This window comes from Guyanagaster necrorhizus, assembly GCF_019112545.1.
Source record: "Guyanagaster necrorhizus MCA 3950 unplaced genomic scaffold BT62scaffold_53, whole genome shotgun sequence".
Classification (NCBI taxonomy): Eukaryota; Fungi; Basidiomycota; class Agaricomycetes; order Agaricales; family Physalacriaceae; genus Guyanagaster; species Guyanagaster necrorhizus.
Genome location: NW_025064932.1, coordinates 240,617 through 258,781, shown reverse-complemented (window position 1 = coordinate 258,781; position 18,165 = coordinate 240,617). Strand labels below are relative to the sequence as shown.

The window sequence follows — 18,165 nt, the reverse complement described above, 5'->3', positions numbered from 1 at the left end:
CCATTTGAGGTACTATTTCTAAGTCCAACTTGGACTTAGTATTTTCCAAGGTGTGGTGCTGAACTTTTCTAAGTTCAAACCTGACTTAGGATTTTTATCCTTAGGCCATGTTATTTTACAAAGTCTCTTTTGGACTTAGTATTGGTGACTAGCATGACTATCAGCTCGGAGCCTCAGCCATAGTCCTCTACTGGCTAATGATTCTCAGTTACTAGCATATTCTAGTGTGTTATGCAGAATTTGCAAATTATAGGGCTGGACATGTAGCCTGCATATCAATGGTACAAAACCTTTTACAAAAGGAGCCCCATATGCGAGAACAAGGTGCGAAATCGGTATATCGATGGTACCACCCAGACTCGGATTAGCCAAACGATGCGAGACCGGCGTCATCAGTATGTCGATGACTTGTTATCGATTCTCCAGATCTCCAAGTCCTTTGGAATACATTTTTTTTGTGAAGCAACGTCCTGAGCCATACTAAGCAGGCTAAGTAAAGGAAGGAAAATAGGTGAAAGAGTCCTGACGATGCAGCGGGGACGATTATATCTTCGGAGTACCATACACAATCCTCATCTAGGAATTTCTACCACCAATGTGACTCGACAAGGTGGTAATTAACTATACAGAGGAACTAAATAACTGTGTGCTCGCAGAGGACACCTGTCGCGGCGCGCTTGGAAATACACACGTGATCGAGAAGCAGTGAACAGCGTCCTTTAGCTCCGAGCCCTATCTTACCAGCAAACCGCCATGATGCTCCTCCTCGGACCATGTATGTCGACTATCCCACCAACATCCAGGACTTTTTGATATTCTTTCCCACTCGACCTCGGTTGCACCCAGATGCAAGTAATGGCACTTCAATTGCGGCTTATTCTGCAAAGGATATGTCGCAGTGACTCGGAGGTGACTTCAATATTATCGTGATACGCACATGGCTCGATCAGGATGGAGACATCCAGCGGGAGAGCATCCTCGTTTGTTCCGAGGAGGACAAAGCATATTCGATATTGCTTTCCAAGGCGGAGGCATTGAGTCGGCCATTCAGACTTGATGCCACCAAGGAGCGCTCCTATTCAGGACCTTGTGAGTTATTTCATCGACTGCTTAAGGTACTACATTGACGATTCTCCTAATAGCTCTGCACCTGTACATATATAAAGAATGCTGTACCAGCGTGCATGTACACAGGACATATGCACCGATGGTGAGACTATCGCACTCCGGTGGGTCCATGCGAAAAACTGATATCATAGAGGCATGTCGCCAGCATACCTGCAGACTCTCCACTTGTAGCTAGAAAATGCTCTTCCTTGTCTTGCTCCATCTTCTCCAAGCAGTCTGCCTAGTTCATCTTGGATTTCTGAGTGACCGAAGTCCTTGATGATGGTCCAGGTTTGTGCAGTCGACCTTCGAATAAGGTCAGCGTCCGACAGCAACGAGAAACTTTTGAAAAACACCATGGCGTCGTCGGAAAGGGAAGGGTAAATGGACTTAGAGAAGATGTGGCTACAGCGTGTCTCATGAACCATCAATGATTGGGCAAGCACTTGGGCTTTGATCTCCTCGTTTTTCAAGTAAGAGGACATGTCCACCGCTCCAGATAATAAGCATCGAAAATTGTCACGAATCAGAGCCTCAAGTCGATATCGTCAGATAATGTAACGATTGATCACGATGAGAGTAACGCTGACGCTCCGTTTCGCCTCCGAGTGATTCATTGGAGATTCAATCAAGTCGTCCTTCATCATTTCTTGGATATTATTGAACCAAGGTCTAGAGGAATCGGGTGACGTCGAAGGTGTTCGCCGTCGATTCTTTCTAACTGAAAGCGACCGCTTCAATGGCGGCGACATCATATGCGAGAGCCATTTACATGCGCGAAGGAAGTATTTGTTAAAGAAATCGCCTTGTTCCACCAGGGCATTGTCAGCCTTGCAGCGAAGAATCGTATTGGTAATATGGGAGATCGCCGCAGTCGTAGGGCCGAGGATCAATAAGTACCCACCAGCAAGAATTGATTCACCGCAAAATGGCCATCTATATCTCTGGCCCTGAATCACTGATTGAAGAAACAGACTAGCTTGATAATGAGTGACGATGCATAAAACGTGATGAAGCTACACCTACCGATTTAGCGGCGCCTCTCTCAACTTCTCAGAGGTTTAGCAGAATATTTTCCAGCAAGCACAAAAGCAGTTAATGTTCATGCTATTCTCGAATACAGATGAGCTTTTGATGATGATATCTGCACCGGATAAGAAAAGACAAACATTGAGAAGATCCACATAATACTTCGTACTAGAGAAATTAAGTATTGGCTGCCATGAATAGTGCCGATAATGTTTAAAACGCAGCCCCCTGAGTACGCTGGAGCGCTGGCATGAGGAGTCGGCTAGTATCAAGATTGCCATCAAGCGTCCAAACTTCACTTGGAGTGACATGTCTTCCTCTAGTATCCATTAAAATTGGACAGGAAGATAGGCCCCATGGTCGCTATTGTTGCTTTGACGCCGCTCATGAAAACGCCGATGAATGATGTAGCCTTAGACAAAGAAGAGATAAACTAGGCGCATATAGTTATCCAGGCATACAGTCGCCAAAGTAGTTTCTAGCATTAATTTTCCTACGTCGAAGTTCGCAACCCGCGACCAGTTCTACTGAGATGTCAGTATGCAGCAAAGACAAAACCGGGGGTAAGAGCGAACCACGTCTAGGTTCCTGACCACTCGTCTAGCTTGAGCTTTAATAGTAACCTACACATCCTGGTATAACAATCGATGAGTCACATGAGGGAAACATTAAAACCAGAGGCCCACGTGTGTTCTCAAAATCCGTCATATCAGACCCTCCATTAATCTTTCCCTGCATCTCTTTCTCCTTCCATTAGCCCATCCGTGACCATCCCCCTATCTCGGTGTCTGTTCTTCAAAACGAGAGTCATGCACCAGCTGTGATCGGATATTGAGGCAGAACCTTGTCGAGAACAACTTGAACAGGCAATACCGACTACGAATCCATGCGCCTTGGTTTGCAGCCCCAAACACATTCAAGTTCGAACGCTGAGGCTTAAAATTTCAGCATAATGTGCTTTAATTTATCCATGTCGATTTGCTGAAACGTGCTCAGATGTGTTAATTTAAGAGAACGGTTCAAATATATCTATCTCAAGTACATCAGTTAGATAGCAAATCTTCGATAGCAGGTAGAAAGCATGTGCAATAAATCTCATCTAACCTCATTGCATCCTTGCATACTGCGCCGTTTTGCTCCAGCTCTTTTGTTGGAAGTCACCTGCTTTTAATGCCTTCTCAACCGCGTCCTTCAGGGTAGTATCACCATACCGACGCAGACGTAAAAGGACCGTCACGAAGTGGTAAGCCTCTATGGGCGAGGAGATGTTGAATGTCCGCACATTGCATTCGACGATATGGACGGTCTAGTAAAACGAGATGAATACAGGCACGGTACCGAGCCGGAGAAAAGAACTTGCCTCGGAATCTCTCGAACACCAAGCCATCAGCACGGCTCCTTCGACACCATCTGTAGCTAACGCGAAAACACCTTGTTTCGTGACTCCCAGACTTGCAAGATACCTAACCGAAGCTTCCAAGTATATTTTCGCCTGCACAAGCGCCTTCGCGTAAGTCTGAGTGCGCTTCTTGTACTCGACGAGTAGAACAGCCAACAGAAGTTTCGTGAGGAGCTCCTTGACGTTCATCACCGCTCCAGGCCGGAAGACCATCTTGGGTGCTGATTTCGTCTCTGAGCATGTCACCGCCAATGGATGTGTTAGGTCTTCCGTATTCGTCTTTGGTGTGTCGTTTTTCTTGTCATCGGCCCTCTTCGCTTCGTCACTGAGACATCCTTGAGTAGCTGCTTCCCGCTCTTCCTCGATTGCAACCATTCGAGCGGACATCGACCTCGTTCGTACCGAAGGAGGTCCAGATCCACTAGACTTTTTAGCGTGACCCTTTCTCGCCTTTGACGACGGCTCGTCAGGTTCCGCAACACCGTCAGGCTCAACAATATTATCTGGATTGAGTGTCCGAGCGGCATTGACAGTTTCGCGGGTTTCTGTGATACGAACAAGCGGTTCCGACGTTTTCCGGACGTGGTCTAGTGGTATTGTGAGGATCGCATCGACAATGCCGAGTTCTGGTTCATCACCAGCACGCTTTAAAATAGCAGTTTTCGCTGCTTCTGGATTAGCAAAGAGATCCGAGACAGCCAATGTATGGAGTCCAGCAGCATGAGAAACATGCAAAGTCTGACGGAGAAGCTTGTCCTCCGTAGAAGAGATGGGACTGTCACGCAATAGTCGTTGAACAGATAGAATGATATCGTATGATTGCTCTGCAACATCCTGGAATTGTCTGCCATTGAACTAAGCAGATGATTTTGCCAAATCTGCGGCGACATTACGGGACAGCGACAGCGCTCTTTCCAAACTGGAATACCAATGAATACAGAATACGCAGTCATTTCTCGAAAGAACTTACACTACTCTTCCAGAGGCCAGCTCTTGGGTGTCCACAAAACCAAGATTGAGAAGAATATCCCACTCGTGGCGGGCTTCAGCTTCATTGTGGGATTTACCGCCCAGCTCCTTCGAGTATCCGCCAACTGACGCCCACAAAAGAGACGAGAAACACCCAGAAATGACACTCCATAAGTCTTGAGGGAGCTCAGGAGTATTCTTGCCGTCCGGGCACGCATTTGCTTGTTTGAAGAAGTGTGTTCGCACATCCTCAACCCGTTTGTCGACGACAGGCAATTCGTGCTAGGATAGTTTAGCGATACAGTTAGTCGGTAGCGGCTAGACACGCTGACCTCAGTAATAGGTGGTTTCATATATTCTGTCATTTTGGTGTAAAATTCGAGCATCTCGTTGATCTCGAGTGCGGTCATCTTCCATTTTTTCAGTTCCGAGCCATCTACGTTGAGCTGTACGTTGGTCAAACTCGTGATATGGCGATCATGTGCATAACTGGAAAATGAGAGCTTCGCGGAATGGGATATGCCGGCCAAGGACTTTGCACCCAACCTAGCCACCCAGCGTCAGCATGCATAGTTGGAAACAGTCAAAATCAAGACATACGCTGAACAAGACAATGCATCTGCGCTCTTCGAGCGTTTACTAGTCTTTGCATTGTCAGAAGACCCACCATCCGTCTTCCTTCTGAAAAACAGTTAGAAGGAATTCCAGAGAAACCGTCGATCCTCACTCTTGTCGTCCACGTTCATCGGGCTGAGCAGACGCTCTATCCGACGGCGTCCGCGAACCCGTAGCTCCCTGGGAACGTTCGAGGACGTACATGAGATTGACGTCGGGTACAAATCGAGCAGGCTCCGCTGGCGGAGGTTCACGTTTACTATCTGCAGACATCGAGCGCCTCGGACGGTGTGCAGACCTGGCCTTGGAAGAAGCCCGCGTAACGGGTCGTTCAGAGTCATCCATGGCAAATGAATAGTAGTTAGGTGATGAAGGATCCGAACGTCCTTTTTGGTTCGTGTCACTGTTAAGTAGATGAGAGAGAAGGGCAAGGCCGGATGAAGAAACGCCGACCATCTTTCAACCGTATTTAGCCAACAAACAATCCTTTGTTCCCATTGTTCTTCGGGGCCGGAGCTGTCATCATCGATAGTATCTGATCTCCACGCAAGTCGTTTGAACGTCGGAGTTCCGCGTTGGCCAACGATTCCCTCGACATGCGCACGAAGGCTGATGATAAATTGTGCAAATTTCAGAGCGCTGAGGGGGTCGGTGAGGTCGTACACCCCTAATAAGGAGTCTGTACGCGTCCCATCTGCATGCGCAAAACGAACTGGGGGCTATTCAAATTTTGTCAGTGGCGGTAATGAGTCAGAAGAAGCCAACGCACTAGAACATCAGGGTCCGCGCACACTTTGTCAAGCCAACCGAGCACCACTCGGCCCACGAATCCTGTTTTTGACAGGATAAATCCAATAACAGGCTCAGAAATTCCCCAAGTAGATCGCTGATAAAGAACACCACTCATTAGGCTGAAAATGTCATCCTCATCGGTGACACAAAGGTACGGGAGAACAACAGAGTTCGGGTGTCGCCAAGAAGCGAGAACGTGGGCATCAAGGGGAACGTAGGATGACTGGGCTGATGTCAGATCCGTCGAAGCCTCCGTGTGTTCATAGCTGGTGTCACTATCGGAGGATGATGAATCGTCGTATGAAGTTTCAGACTCGTATTCTTCCTGCGATCGTTCATTTGATCGTTCCGCGGTCCCGATAGACAGGCGCCCCGAAGCTTCGTTCTCCACTACAGGCCTTGGCCGTTGAATATCTTCAACGACGTGAGATATCAGCAATGAAGCATGTCCGTCCTCCAGGAAACTTCGCACGTGCGATAACCGTGGTCGGACGAAAGCTACCTCTTCCCTACGCCCCATTTTCATCAGTATGCACATTTAGCCTTACATTGATCGCACTTACATTGCATATGACTTATCATAACAGACAAATGCCAGAGACCGTATCAGAAGTGACCAAAACGCTATCGTTGACTGCGTAGCATTGTCCGTCGACGCGCACGACAGAGCTCGGAGTGCACCAACGGTCGAAAGCACCAAATCCAAAATATCCAGTACTTCCGAGGGTGACTCGGTGAGTTGTTCTGGTGAAGATACCAGAATATTTACGAGCTCCTCGAGCAAAGGAGATGCTCTAGAAGAGACAGTTGGGAATGGGCCATTAGAAAGTCGTGGGGGAATTGGAGAGTCAAGTAAGCACGCCAGGTGTTGTATCTCAGTGGGCCATTCTGCTGCACACGAGATTACAGAGTTGAATGCAGACATGTCGGTGCTTTCTGTATGCGTATCGTTGCTGTAGAGCCGTCGAGAGGAAGACAGTGGTCGTAAGTGGCAATGGTCCAAGTTCAACGCGTTCGGGACGCTGACCGAACATCATATTCACGTGACTGAACAAAACTACTTATGCTCTCGGGCATCGGGATCCATCTTTCTTACGAGTCTTATCCTATATACTGATTCAATATCCAAAACGCAATAGCGGTGTCTAGATAGTAGCAAACATACACACTTAACTCCGGTATCCTCTGGAGACTGTCAACCACCCATGCCTTTTAACTTGTTCAAAGTACACAGCGTTTTTGATCATCAATTCCTCTTTCCGGAACGGCCACTCGGATTTCTCTCCTCCCGCGGCCCTGATAGCACGACTCGCAGACCAGAACCGAGTTCGAGTATCTTCGGGAGTGGTTCTACCCAATGTTATCTTCCTTGCGCAGACCACGTCTGAGTCGGGATTCCAACCCGCGGAAGCTTATCGTCAAATTCGTTGACCGCTATGGTGTTGATGCCCATCCGTGTCTCGCTGCGCACCCCAGACTGCTCTTTTGCGGCCTCTTCAATGGCGTCGAAAGTGCTGCGGGGGGGTGGCGCCAGTAGTAAATGCGGTGGATGGTACGTGGGCCCCATGCGCATGGTCGTCATGGGAATACATCATCGACGGGGGGAGCAACGCCCAGTCGACTCCTCTGGATGCCTGGCCGGCTGATGCGTATAGTCCGATCAGGGCAACAGTCGCACGGCTTCATTGCCAAGGGTTGGAGACTTGCGTCGGCCTAATGTTATCTTTTACTACCCGCGACTCGAAGGTGATGCTCATAGATTTCGATTGAGCGGGTAAGGAGGGTGAGGTGCGATATCCCAGGAGCTCAACCTTCAACGTCGGCAGTTCTCAACAGTCAAGTGCCTTGTCTGTCACGGTCGCGACGTTGTGTACCATAACTTAGAGCATGTCTTCTCAGTAAGGCGTAGTCATTTTCTCACGAGACCTAGCGACCATCGAAACGAAAGGATACTCTTGGCCAGGGACACGAAGAAGGCAGGTTGGGCAATATACTTGCATCAGACATAATTTATATGGTTTGTTATGGGCCATGACCAATTTGCTGAAGTCAGTTGACATTCCGGCGTACGAACATGACTGAGGTCGCTACAGAAGCTCGAGAAGAATCTCAAGTACCTGTGATTGGTGACATCGGCTTGAAACACAGTTACGAGCAAGACGCACCGAATTCTGCATGAAAGATATATCGCCCTATCTATTCTGCGGATACAACGGCGTCCCTGGTTCGTCTGGTTTACCAAGAAAACAGCATTGTTACCGACTCCAGACTGGAGGACATGGAAGTGCCAGTCATCTTACCTCGGCATGAACCTCGACAGACAAAGGACAGGATATATTTTATATCCACAAGGTAGACTTGAATAATGACCCAATTGAAACGTGCGAGTCGTCGGACTGACGAAGCGGTGAAAGCTAGTCTGACAGACCTTTATTTCGCCGGTGAAGGAGAGATGATGAATACAATAAGGTGTCGTCCTGAGAGAAGCATACGCAAAAAGGGTTGAGGTCGTCGTGGTCGATGAAGAAGAGTTATTTGGCCCACGGCGGCAACAAACAAATCACGCGTTCCCTTTCGCCATCACCGTCAAAGTTCGAAATCTATTGAAAAGGTGGTGGGCGTACCTGTTCATCTGTCTTTGCCAATGCCAATAGCGTGCTGTTGATAACGAATAGGTCTCCGTTTCTGTCTTGGTCCAGCGCTACGTTCTGCTTTTTGACGCTATGAAATCTTGGCGGCAATAAAAGTCGCATCTTAATGGTCAGAGTACTATGTTCGGGTATCAGTGAGTCTCCAAGTACTTGTCACGATTCTCTGCTCAGCTTTTTACTTTAGACTATATATTAGGACCGATCTTTCAATCAAAATTGCCTATACCGAATAGATGGTATCAACCATCCCAAGATGGCCAATCTACTTGCATATAGTCGTTTTTTACCAACATCCGAATTTCGAAACAGGACGACAGCGTCTTTGTACACGAGAGATTGACGTACTGCTTGCTTACCATGGTGTGTTTCTCCTGTTCATGGTGGGTGCTTCGTCTTCGAATGGAATGGGCTCGAATTATCAAATTATCGTTGCCTCTGCTTCTGCACCCGTTGTCTGTTGTCTTGCAATGTACAACGTTTGAATGATTGCTTCTCTTCTTGCTTTTCAGACATTCCCCGACCCTTCTCGGCTCGTCGTCATTTGGAGTAAAGACAAAATCCGAGTGTCGCGACACTGCGGCAAATGCCGTGTGACAGTCGATCCGACGAGCCTCGTTTTCATTGTTTGTTCCTTCTTCCACTTGTTTCTCCCCTTGTTGCCGTAGTGCATGCCTATCTCGATCCTTCAACGCGACTTTAATGGCTCTTAAGCGCCAACTGCGCCCTCGTCAGGGACCTGCGAGCGAATCCGGCACCAGCCAGTCCACCTCCGTATGTCCTGATGAAAAGACACCCAATGGATTGCGCTGATGAAATATAGGCAACTTCTACGGGCGAAGGACAGGTGTCGGTTACGGATAGCGCTGGAGTGGTTTCGAGTGCGGCGGGGTCGGGATCAAGTGGCGGGTCGTCGATAACACCAACGACTACGAGCGACGCGGCATCCACGAGTGACACCTCGACGAGCTCAACGTCAGAGACCTCGACGATATCTTCCACGTCATCGACGTCAATCATAACAACCAGTAGTAGCAGCAGTATCTCCTCTGCTGTCGCAACGTCAACGCCGACATCGAGCTCGACGTTCTCCATGACATCTGTGATGCCGTCCACATCGTCCACTACTGCTACTGTTACCTCGACGACGTCTGTCCTGTCCACATCAACGACGTCCTCAGTAGTGTCCACCACCTTTGAAACACAGACAACCACCTCTTCGCCGTCCTTCACGACATCGTCCAACTTGAGCACGACGTCTCTCACTACGATCGTGACCTCCATTTCCGGCCAGCTCACCACATATACCACCAACATGCCTACGGCTCTCGCCACTTCCAACTCCGACTCAGGTCCAAGCAGCATCAACCGTACTGCACTCATTGCCGGCATCACCACCACCGCTGTCGTCCTTGCTGCCCTCGCCCTCGCTGCCGTCTTCGTGTACAAACGCGCCCAGAAACGGCGCATCGGGTTCATGGAGACCATCAAGCGGATCAGGCGGGAGGGCAAGGGTGCTGGAGCCGTTGGCCTGCTGGATGACGAGTTTGAGGATACGACGAGGTACAGGGATCAACCGAACACGCCAGCGTCGGCACCTCAATCTGTCTCTCACTCTTCTTTCCTGCTGTCCGAACCGTCGATGTACTCCAATACCTCGCTAGTCCGGGGTGATTCGGGGAGCATTTTCCACGAAGAGGTGTGGCCGCCTCCACGTGAGGCGAGTAGGCATTCTCTCGAGCCGAGCATCGAGGAGGATCCATTTAGAGCTATCACTCCCTTGCCTCCACTGCCGCCTGGAGCTGCCCAGCCTAAGAGGCCGAGTCCGCTGAGCGGGGAGTAGTTGCTTCCATTCTTTTTGGGATCTTGACAGACTTTCTTATCCTCACCCACACATCTCTGACTAGTCGTTTTCATTGCGGATTGTGTATTCTATTCGGTTTCGAATATCAAGATGATGTTTGAAATGAATCACTAGCTGCTTGTCTGTCGCCCATTGTACTCTCTCCGCAGGAATCCCATATTTGTGAGTTTAGACTGACGTCGGAAGAGTTTCTAATTTTTCTATTGGACTTGAGAGAATGCTCAGAATGAAAAAGACACGATGCTTCGCTGCTGCTCTTGGTCTAACCGTCCAACTTTGGGTTTCATGTTGACCTCTTACCAATGCTAACGGTGATCCCGTATTCAGGAAGCCTAATTTCCATCGCCCTCTCTTCCTCCCGCATGCCTTCCTGTATCCAAGAACGATGTCATGACATGACCTAGCATGAGGCCAGGCCCCTAGCATGTGGTGGTGGATGAAGTAACAGGGGGATATAAGCAGGCCTTCGGGTCTGGGCATCAGACTTCCCCCACCGTCTTTGACCTCAGCTTCGCGACACTGGAAAATAACGTTTGTGGGTTCTTGTCTGACTTTCTCCTCCTCCTCTTTCCTTTTCCCCCGGAAACGAACTTTTCTTCGCCAAAAAAGAGTCTATAACCTTTTCGGCAAATCCGAGCAGTGAGTGATGCTTTTTTTGGCGAGTTCCTGCCTAACTGGCTTGAGGAGTTGGCAGGCGTCATATTCGATGGCGGGGGGGTACTCTGTCCTCTAAGCTTAATAATTATTTTGACTAGTTGTCTTCGGTTCAAGATGCGGCTTCCCTCTCTGACCGCTTATTTCTGTCCATCAAATTTTCGAGAGCGGGCCAATCAGGTCAAATATTTTCAAGGCAATGCGGATAGGTACTTGAATGGAGCACTATTTCGTTTTCGGAATCAGGTACATTTAAACCAGAATTTCTGGGACGCGTTTTTCGGGACTCTTTCGATGCCATCTTGGGACAGAGTCATGGAATTATTGGGTAGCCCAGATGTGACGAAGGAATAGAGGGTCTTGGCAGAAGCCGGATGTTTCAAGGACTAACCGAAGATCTGACATGGAGGTGATCCTGCGACAGATAGTTACTAATGCCGCAGGACCGACATATCCATCCGCCTACGAGAGGCTGGAGAAAGCGGGCTCTTCAGCCATGGTTGTGGATTCCTTCCTTCCCCCTCAATTCTTGGCTGACTGCACGAGGATGGTGTTCTATAATCTTCGGAGCGCATCACTCCAAGGTTAATCCGCCATCGGTGTGAATTATGAATACCCAAAAAGCTTGTGCGTGCATATTCCTATCTATTGTTCTGCGGCTTCATAGGAAAAGGAGACGGGAATAGCAAGCAAATGGGCTAATCCTACACGTGCGTCCTGAATCCCACCTTACTCGTTACCTCTAGCCGCGGTCCCCACAGAATTCTGAAAATTTTCACGCAGGTACGTATGCCTTTCTCGGGAGGAGATGCTTCTTCATTCTGACTTCTTCTATAGCTATTGAGTTTACTGGCGGCCCTCGACAGTCTGTGTTATCAATGGAATCGGACAGCTCGTCTTGTCTCCGCTATCACCCGCCCCCAGTATATCTCATATACTGTTCTGAGGAATTCCTCGGTTACGAATACGGCTGTAGGGCCACGTATCATGTGCGTCGATGCTGTGACGTTCCTCCGCACGGGGCAGTTCTGACGTTGGCCTCAGTAATGGAACATATATGTCGCCTCGCGCTGCCCGCCATTGACGAGCCTCATCCGCATCGCACATCGCCCGTCTCCCAGTACGAACAAGATCTTACCCGTGCAGGATCTCAAAAATCACAAATCCATGTTTGCACCTGTTCGACGTCTTCCGAACGATGTCTTAGCTACATATCTTTCAGTTGTCTATTGCTACAAAAGTGCAGCTCCAGACTTGACTTGACTTGACGGCCGTATCTTGGCTGCTCGGTTATATCTGTCACCTGGAGAGACCTTTCTCGTTCCTCCCCTTCCTTCCCTGTGGACAGACGTATCCGTCACGAGCAAGTGTCGTTCAGATTGCCTACCCGGTAAACGCCGTCTACTTCAGAAATCTGCTCTCCCTGTCCAGGAGTTTACCACTTCGAATCTACATTGCCATGATCCATCCCTATGATACTGAGCGAAAGCATCTTTGTACCAGAGATGATGGAGATGTTGTTTCAGAGGGCATTGTTCTCCATTCACGTCGGTGGTCTCATGTGAACCCTTACCATCTGCGGACCAGCATCAGCCCTTCAAGACTTCTCCAGTCATTTACCGCTGTTACGCTCTCTCTCTCTCTCTCTCTCTATTTGATGATTCACAGCCATAGTCTTGCCCACACGCACCTCTTACGCATGTTTTCGTCTGCTCCCCTCCTCCAGCGCCTCGCCTTCTCCGGGCATATTGTCCAGTGGCCGGGAACTCTCACGAGCAGTACTAGTTCTTTCTCAGCTGACCAACCATCGATGAGCCAGAAAACGCAAATCCAGATTTTTTACGCCTGCGTGAAGGAGGCGAGTGCATTGGAGGACGTACTTTTCACGTCCGGAAGATATTGTCCAATCATCTGCACCACTTGATGCACACCTCTTTCCCGTCTTCATCAATAACAATGTCCGAACACTGACATTGAGTGGCAAAATCCCCTCTACTCTGGACCGGTGTATCATGCCGAACTTGGAGGAGGGCCAATTATTCCTCTACGAAGAGTTCTCAAGCAGCCTAAATAACCCAGAAGTCGATCCCGCTTATCTCAGGCTACTCCATTCTGTGTGGCGCTCAGTGACATTTGCGATCGTTTCCCTACCACTCACTATTAACCGGTACGCCGGTGAATGTGGTTTGAGAGTTGACATTCGAGGAGGAGGGCGAACCTGGTATCCTCCCAAACCTTCAAGATTTGGTGCTGCGTACGCCTGACAGTGTGTCCGTCTTCCCAGGATGAGCGCCTTCTCAAAATGGCTCCGTCAAGGTGTCCTCGATGTCCTAGAAATTTCAGAATGCGTATGATAGAGACCGAGAGGGGCGATGGAGATGTCCCTAGCCAGGACGTCATCATTTCAGATGAAGTGACTGCGAGAAATGGAGGCGGCAGGCATGCATGTTGGTCTCCGTTTCAATGGGTACTTCGCCACCGACAAACGCTTCACCGAGTTTCTGAAGAAGAGAAAGGCGTAGTGGTATGAGTGTATATAGCAGGGCCGCTGTGAAAAATCTGATCATTAATGTATGTCATTTACCATGGAAAGAACAGTGTTTAAGCGCATGGGTCCCCAAGGTGAGGAGTAGACTCCCCTCTTCCCAATTCTGAGCACGCGATCAGCAAGCGCCGAGCCGCGGAAGCTATTTGAATTTCAAAGGGGAACGTAACTCACCTTTGGAGTTGATTTTTTTGGCTTTTTTTCTCGTTTCTTCTCGTTTGCTATTTTCAACTTGAAGGTGGCCGGTCTCTACTTCTCGGGAATTCAGCGTGTCGTCTGAGTCGGCGCTGTTCCCCGGGTCCCCCCCAGACAAAAAATCTGATTGAACGGGCGTGCGCAAGCATGACGACGGCGACTCAAAACCCTGCAAGTTTTATCAGATCCATTAACATCCCTTCCTCTCTCTTAACGCAAATCGCAGGTCACAGATTACATCCCACCAGAAATCATCGATGCAATCATCGACTGTCTCTGGGATGACAAGGACACCCTGCTCGCCTGTTCTTTCGTTTGTCGGCTGTTCTGCCCTCGGACGCGGGTACATCTCTTCCACACACTAGGGTTAAAATTCAACGGAGCCCTGAACATCGATCCCGGGGATCCTTCCTTCAAAAGGGTTGTCGAATACATAAAGGAAGTAAAGCTCCAAAGCGTCGCCCATGATGTGCAAGACCTACCAGTATCTTCCATTACCTCATTCCTTTCCTCTCTGCCAAACCTAGCCTCCCTTTCTCTCATGCTCATCTTCTTTCAAGACCCATCGCACCTCCACTCCCTTATCTCCCATCTGCCCGGACTGACAGATCTCGATTTGAAAAACGTGTTTTTTAGCTGTCACAGCATATCGGAAGACCTAAGTTCCGAGTCTTTCGAATTTCCGACGATCAAGAGGATATCGTTATATGGGACATTCTTCAATGAATCTATCGTCGAATCACTCTTTCACCGGGGAGACCTACGATCAATCTATGTCGACTCTCTCCGTGAGCTCCACATTTACTATCCCTCGGCTGAATATCTTCCATCCATATGCACCTTCATCCGTGCGGCACCGAGCTCTTGGAAGAGTTTTGATATTCGTTTCCGTTACGGAGGTGAGTCGTACTGTTCGATACAGCCAATGCCTGCTGACCGAGCTGAAGCTTATACGCCCGGTTCGTGGTCAAGGTGGCCAGCTCACCCGACGCTCCCTCTGACCATGTCAACTCTCCATGTCGAGATGAAATGTGATCTGTACTGCGATTGGCATATCAGGGTCATGAGGTGGTTGGTACATTCTATCTCGGGCGCGACAGATCCCGTCAGGCTGGAGACGCTGACACTGACAATCATACCCCCATATAACCATGACGGAGAACACGCGAACTGGGAAGACGAAGACTGGGCAGCGCAATGGTCCAGCCTTGACCAAGCTCTCGCTCATTCAGAAATGTCGTCGTTTCGTCTTTTGAAGGTTGCATTCAGACTGCGCCCTACAGACTTCAGTCCATGGAGAGGACCGTACTCTAGAGAGTGGGTGAAAGGAAAACTGCCACTCTTGGAGGAGAACGATATGCTAGAGGTGAATATTATCGAAAATCATATATTGTAGGCTTCTGCGAACAGCCTAATCTAAAGAAGATGATCGCGACGCTTAATCGGTGCCATGATTCACTAATAAATCTCTGCTTCTGCAACCTGCACCGACAAACAGGTCAGCATCTCATTTTGGAGAGCAAAAGCAGAAAGTTACCTCACAACTTCATCGGTTCTCTCTCCATATCTTTGGCCTCCTCCCTCACGATAGAATAAGCCGTAAACCCGATGGACCCAGCGAGAGGAACCCCAATGTATTTTAGCTTGATAATGAGTAACGATGCATAAAACGCGATGAAGCTACACCTACCGATTTAGCGGCGCCTCTCTCAACTTCTCAGAGGTTTAGCAGAATATTTTCTAGCAAGCATAAAAGCAGCTAATGTTCATGCTATTCTTGAATACTGATGAGCTTTTGATGATGATATCTGCATCGTATAAGAAAAGACAAAAACATTGGGAAAATTCACATACTTCGTACTAGAGAGATTAAGTATCAGCCGCCATGAATGGTGCCGATGGTGCGCAGCCCGCTGAGTAGGCCGGAGCACCGGGATGAGCAATTGAGGAGTTGGCCAGTATCAAGATTGCCATCAAGTGTCCAAACTTCACTTGGAGTGACATGTCTTCCTCTAGTATCCGTTAAAATTGGACAGGAAGGTAAGTCCCATGTTCGCTATTGTTGCTTCGACGCCATCCATAAAGGCGCCCAATGAATGATGCAACCTTAGACAAAGAAGAGGTAAACCAGGCGCATATAGTCATCTAGGCATACAGTCACCAAAGTAGTTTCTAGCGTTAATTTTCCTACGTCGAAGATCGCAACCTGTGAAATCCAGTTCTACTGAAATGTCAGTATGCAGCAAAGACAAAATTGAGGGTAAGAGCAAACCACGTCTATGTCCCCGACCATTGGCCAGTCTCCAACATCAGCGGATACAATGGGACTCTGATTTACTGGTACGTTTACATGTTCGATTTCTCACGACAACAACTAAAAAAGGAGACACTACATGTAATATTACTTTCGTAGTCACAGTTTGTACAGCAGAGACAGGAATGTCCTATTGATCAACAGCAGCTTTTCAGGGCGATTCCCGACGCCAATGAACATGTCATCGTTGGATATGTTTTTTCGAGACCACTAGTGACTAAGAAAAATGGGTATCGCAGACCATGATTTCGATACGACGACTCGCGATATAATGATAAGATGAGGGAAGTGCCGAGGGCCAGTCATGGCGTGGTTGCCAATTTATCGCTGCAAAGGCCCGGGGACCAACACGTCTGGCAAGGTTGGTCTAATAAGCGCCATCAGCTAAAAACCTTTTTTTTTCAAATCATCTATCACCAACGAGATCCAGATACCTCAGCGCCAACCATTAGCTTACGATGTCTGCGAATTATCATCAGTACAGCGAGATCAACCGAAAGAACAGCCGTTATTCATCCAGTAGCATGAGAAGGCACTAAATAAAGACCGTCGTGGCCAGATCTGGGCAATTGAGGACAGCTTATAACTTGACTTCTGGTAGATTCTCCCCCCCTTCATATATTGCAATAATAGTAGTTATGCGAAAAGAAGCCGCGGTACCATACCAGAGAGTGAGTTGTACAATAGGATTAGCGATACAAAATAATGTATATAATAAAACGAAAGTGAGGTGTTGGGTCTATCCCGCAGACCAAATCACAACTTGCGAGAAACCTTGGGCCGCTTGAAGACCTCGACAAAATTCGTGATCACCTTTTGGAGGAGCGACCTGACTCTCAATTTACCTAGAAGCAAAATTCAATGGAGGCCGCGGTCGAGACACTTAGATACTTACCTTTCCGAGTAGACACCGGCACCGGCACCTGGGGAGACTGCTCTGACAATGAGTGCAGTTCGTGAGAGTCCGGAGAATCAGAGCTCAAATCTTCCGTCGAGCTCGCGCGAGATTCTGCCGATCCTACAGTATATACAGTATAAACCGATGAAACGTTGTCACGGACAGGTGTGTCGTCAATCGGTGGATCCTCTTGCGGGTCGAAAAGGACCGATCCGTAGCGGGCAAGCTGATACTCGTGCACGATTCTGAAAAGAAAAAGAACAATTAGGGAGAAAATACGCAACAATTAGAGAGGATTGCTTACTCTTGAAAAAGATCCAGATCTCCACGTAGCTGCGATGGATCAGCTATTTCTGGGACGTTCGATAGGATGTGGTCGATACGCATAACAGGCACGAAGCACGGTTCATGTTCAAGCTTATCGGAGCTTGGTACCTTGGCCAGGAACATCGGGCTAGCTAAACTATCAGTCTCCGAAGCTTCGTCCGGCACATCTGTAGCTAGGGGATCCTCTTGACCGTCGAGAACTCGAAGGATCTGATCATCGTCTAGTCCAGCCCGAAGAAGTTGTTCGTAGCGATCATCCTCGTCGAAGGCTGTACGAAGCTCGCGAGAAAAGTGCCCTTTCACATATCATGACTGACAATAGTCCCGCCTTTCCGTCGGTACACGAACGCAAACGTCGTAGCAGGTAGGATGATAGCAGTTATCCCATGGCAGTGGTATCGTCACGTCGAGAGGTTCCCTGTACCTAGGATGGGCTGTTGCCGGCAATATGGGGACACACATCAGAGGCCTTGCATACTGGGGTTTCTGAGGATGAGGCTTGGTGAGACCCTGTTGCAATGGCCTAATGCTAATAACCTGGTATGTGGGTTCATGTGGAACTTCAACCTAAGTGTTTTTCAGCAAGTAAGCTTAAAACTTGAGTAAGTGGTAGGAGAATACACCTCCAAGCAGTAACCAGCATATTTCCTATCCTCAAGACCATCCAACTTTTGCAACATGGCCTTGTCACCCCCATCACAGTATATTGGAAATCCTCGGTGATGCACAGGGTAGACTCCAGGCTGGTAAGGCCAGAAGGTATGAACTCCTTATTCTACAGCTCCTACAGAGCTTGTATTTATACTCTC

At 48.6% G+C, this 18,165-nt stretch overlaps 6 protein-coding genes across 6 annotated transcripts; 3 read left to right on the top strand and 3 right to left on the bottom strand.

Moving 5' to 3' along the window:
* Nucleotides 1-3,442: 3,442 nt before the first annotated feature.
* BT62DRAFT_997900 (uncharacterized protein) lies at nucleotides 3,443-6,930 on the bottom strand (the record flags this gene model as incomplete). Its single annotated transcript, XM_043190690.1, has 8 exons — nucleotides 6,475-6,930; nucleotides 5,889-6,420; nucleotides 5,573-5,838; nucleotides 5,232-5,522; nucleotides 5,105-5,185; nucleotides 4,837-5,050; nucleotides 4,506-4,786; nucleotides 3,443-4,379 (listed from the first exon to the last, which is right to left on the bottom strand). Exons 1-8 carry the CDS (start codon nucleotides 6,834-6,836, stop codon nucleotides 3,443-3,445), a joined length of 2,964 nt encoding a protein of 987 aa, XP_043033713.1. The 5' UTR covers nucleotides 6,837-6,930.
* Nucleotides 6,931-8,318: 1,388 nt separating this feature from the next.
* On the bottom strand, nucleotides 8,319-8,696 carry BT62DRAFT_938280 (uncharacterized protein). Its single transcript, XM_043187500.1, has 3 exons — nucleotides 8,536-8,696; nucleotides 8,456-8,482; nucleotides 8,319-8,388 (listed from the first exon to the last, which is right to left on the bottom strand). Exons 1-3 carry the CDS (start codon nucleotides 8,662-8,664, stop codon nucleotides 8,326-8,328), a joined length of 219 nt encoding a protein of 72 aa, XP_043033712.1. The 5' UTR covers nucleotides 8,665-8,696; the 3' UTR covers nucleotides 8,319-8,325.
* A 1,178-nt stretch (nucleotides 8,697-9,874) lies between these two features.
* BT62DRAFT_1013000 (uncharacterized protein) lies at nucleotides 9,875-10,402 on the top strand (the record flags this gene model as incomplete). Its single annotated transcript, XM_043178005.1, has 1 exon — nucleotides 9,875-10,402. The coding sequence occupies one exon, from the start codon at nucleotides 9,875-9,877 to the stop codon at nucleotides 10,400-10,402; it is 528 nt and encodes a 175-aa protein (XP_043033711.1).
* A 1,510-nt stretch (nucleotides 10,403-11,912) lies between these two features.
* On the top strand, nucleotides 11,913-12,440 carry BT62DRAFT_637183 (uncharacterized protein). Its single transcript, XM_043181720.1, has one exon. It carries the CDS (start codon nucleotides 11,956-11,958, stop codon nucleotides 12,343-12,345), a length of 390 nt encoding a protein of 129 aa, XP_043033710.1. The 5' UTR covers nucleotides 11,913-11,955; the 3' UTR covers nucleotides 12,346-12,440.
* Nucleotides 12,441-13,818: 1,378 nt separating this feature from the next.
* On the top strand, nucleotides 13,819-15,491 carry BT62DRAFT_1081059 (uncharacterized protein). Its single transcript, XM_043179633.1, has 3 exons — nucleotides 13,819-13,988; nucleotides 14,044-14,716; nucleotides 14,765-15,491. Exons 1-3 carry the CDS (start codon nucleotides 13,965-13,967, stop codon nucleotides 15,211-15,213), a joined length of 1,146 nt encoding a protein of 381 aa, XP_043033709.1. The 5' UTR covers nucleotides 13,819-13,964; the 3' UTR covers nucleotides 15,214-15,491.
* Nucleotides 15,492-16,887: 1,396 nt separating this feature from the next.
* Nucleotides 16,888-18,036, bottom strand: BT62DRAFT_924202 (uncharacterized protein; the record flags this gene model as incomplete). The annotated part of the gene is made up of 7 exons (XM_043184588.1): nucleotides 16,888-16,976; nucleotides 17,027-17,149; nucleotides 17,189-17,274; nucleotides 17,334-17,625; nucleotides 17,674-17,780; nucleotides 17,817-17,923; nucleotides 17,980-18,036. The coding sequence occupies 7 exons, from the start codon at nucleotides 18,034-18,036 to the stop codon at nucleotides 16,888-16,890; spliced, it is 861 nt and encodes a 286-aa protein (XP_043033708.1).
* Nucleotides 18,037-18,165: the final 129 nt, after the last annotated feature.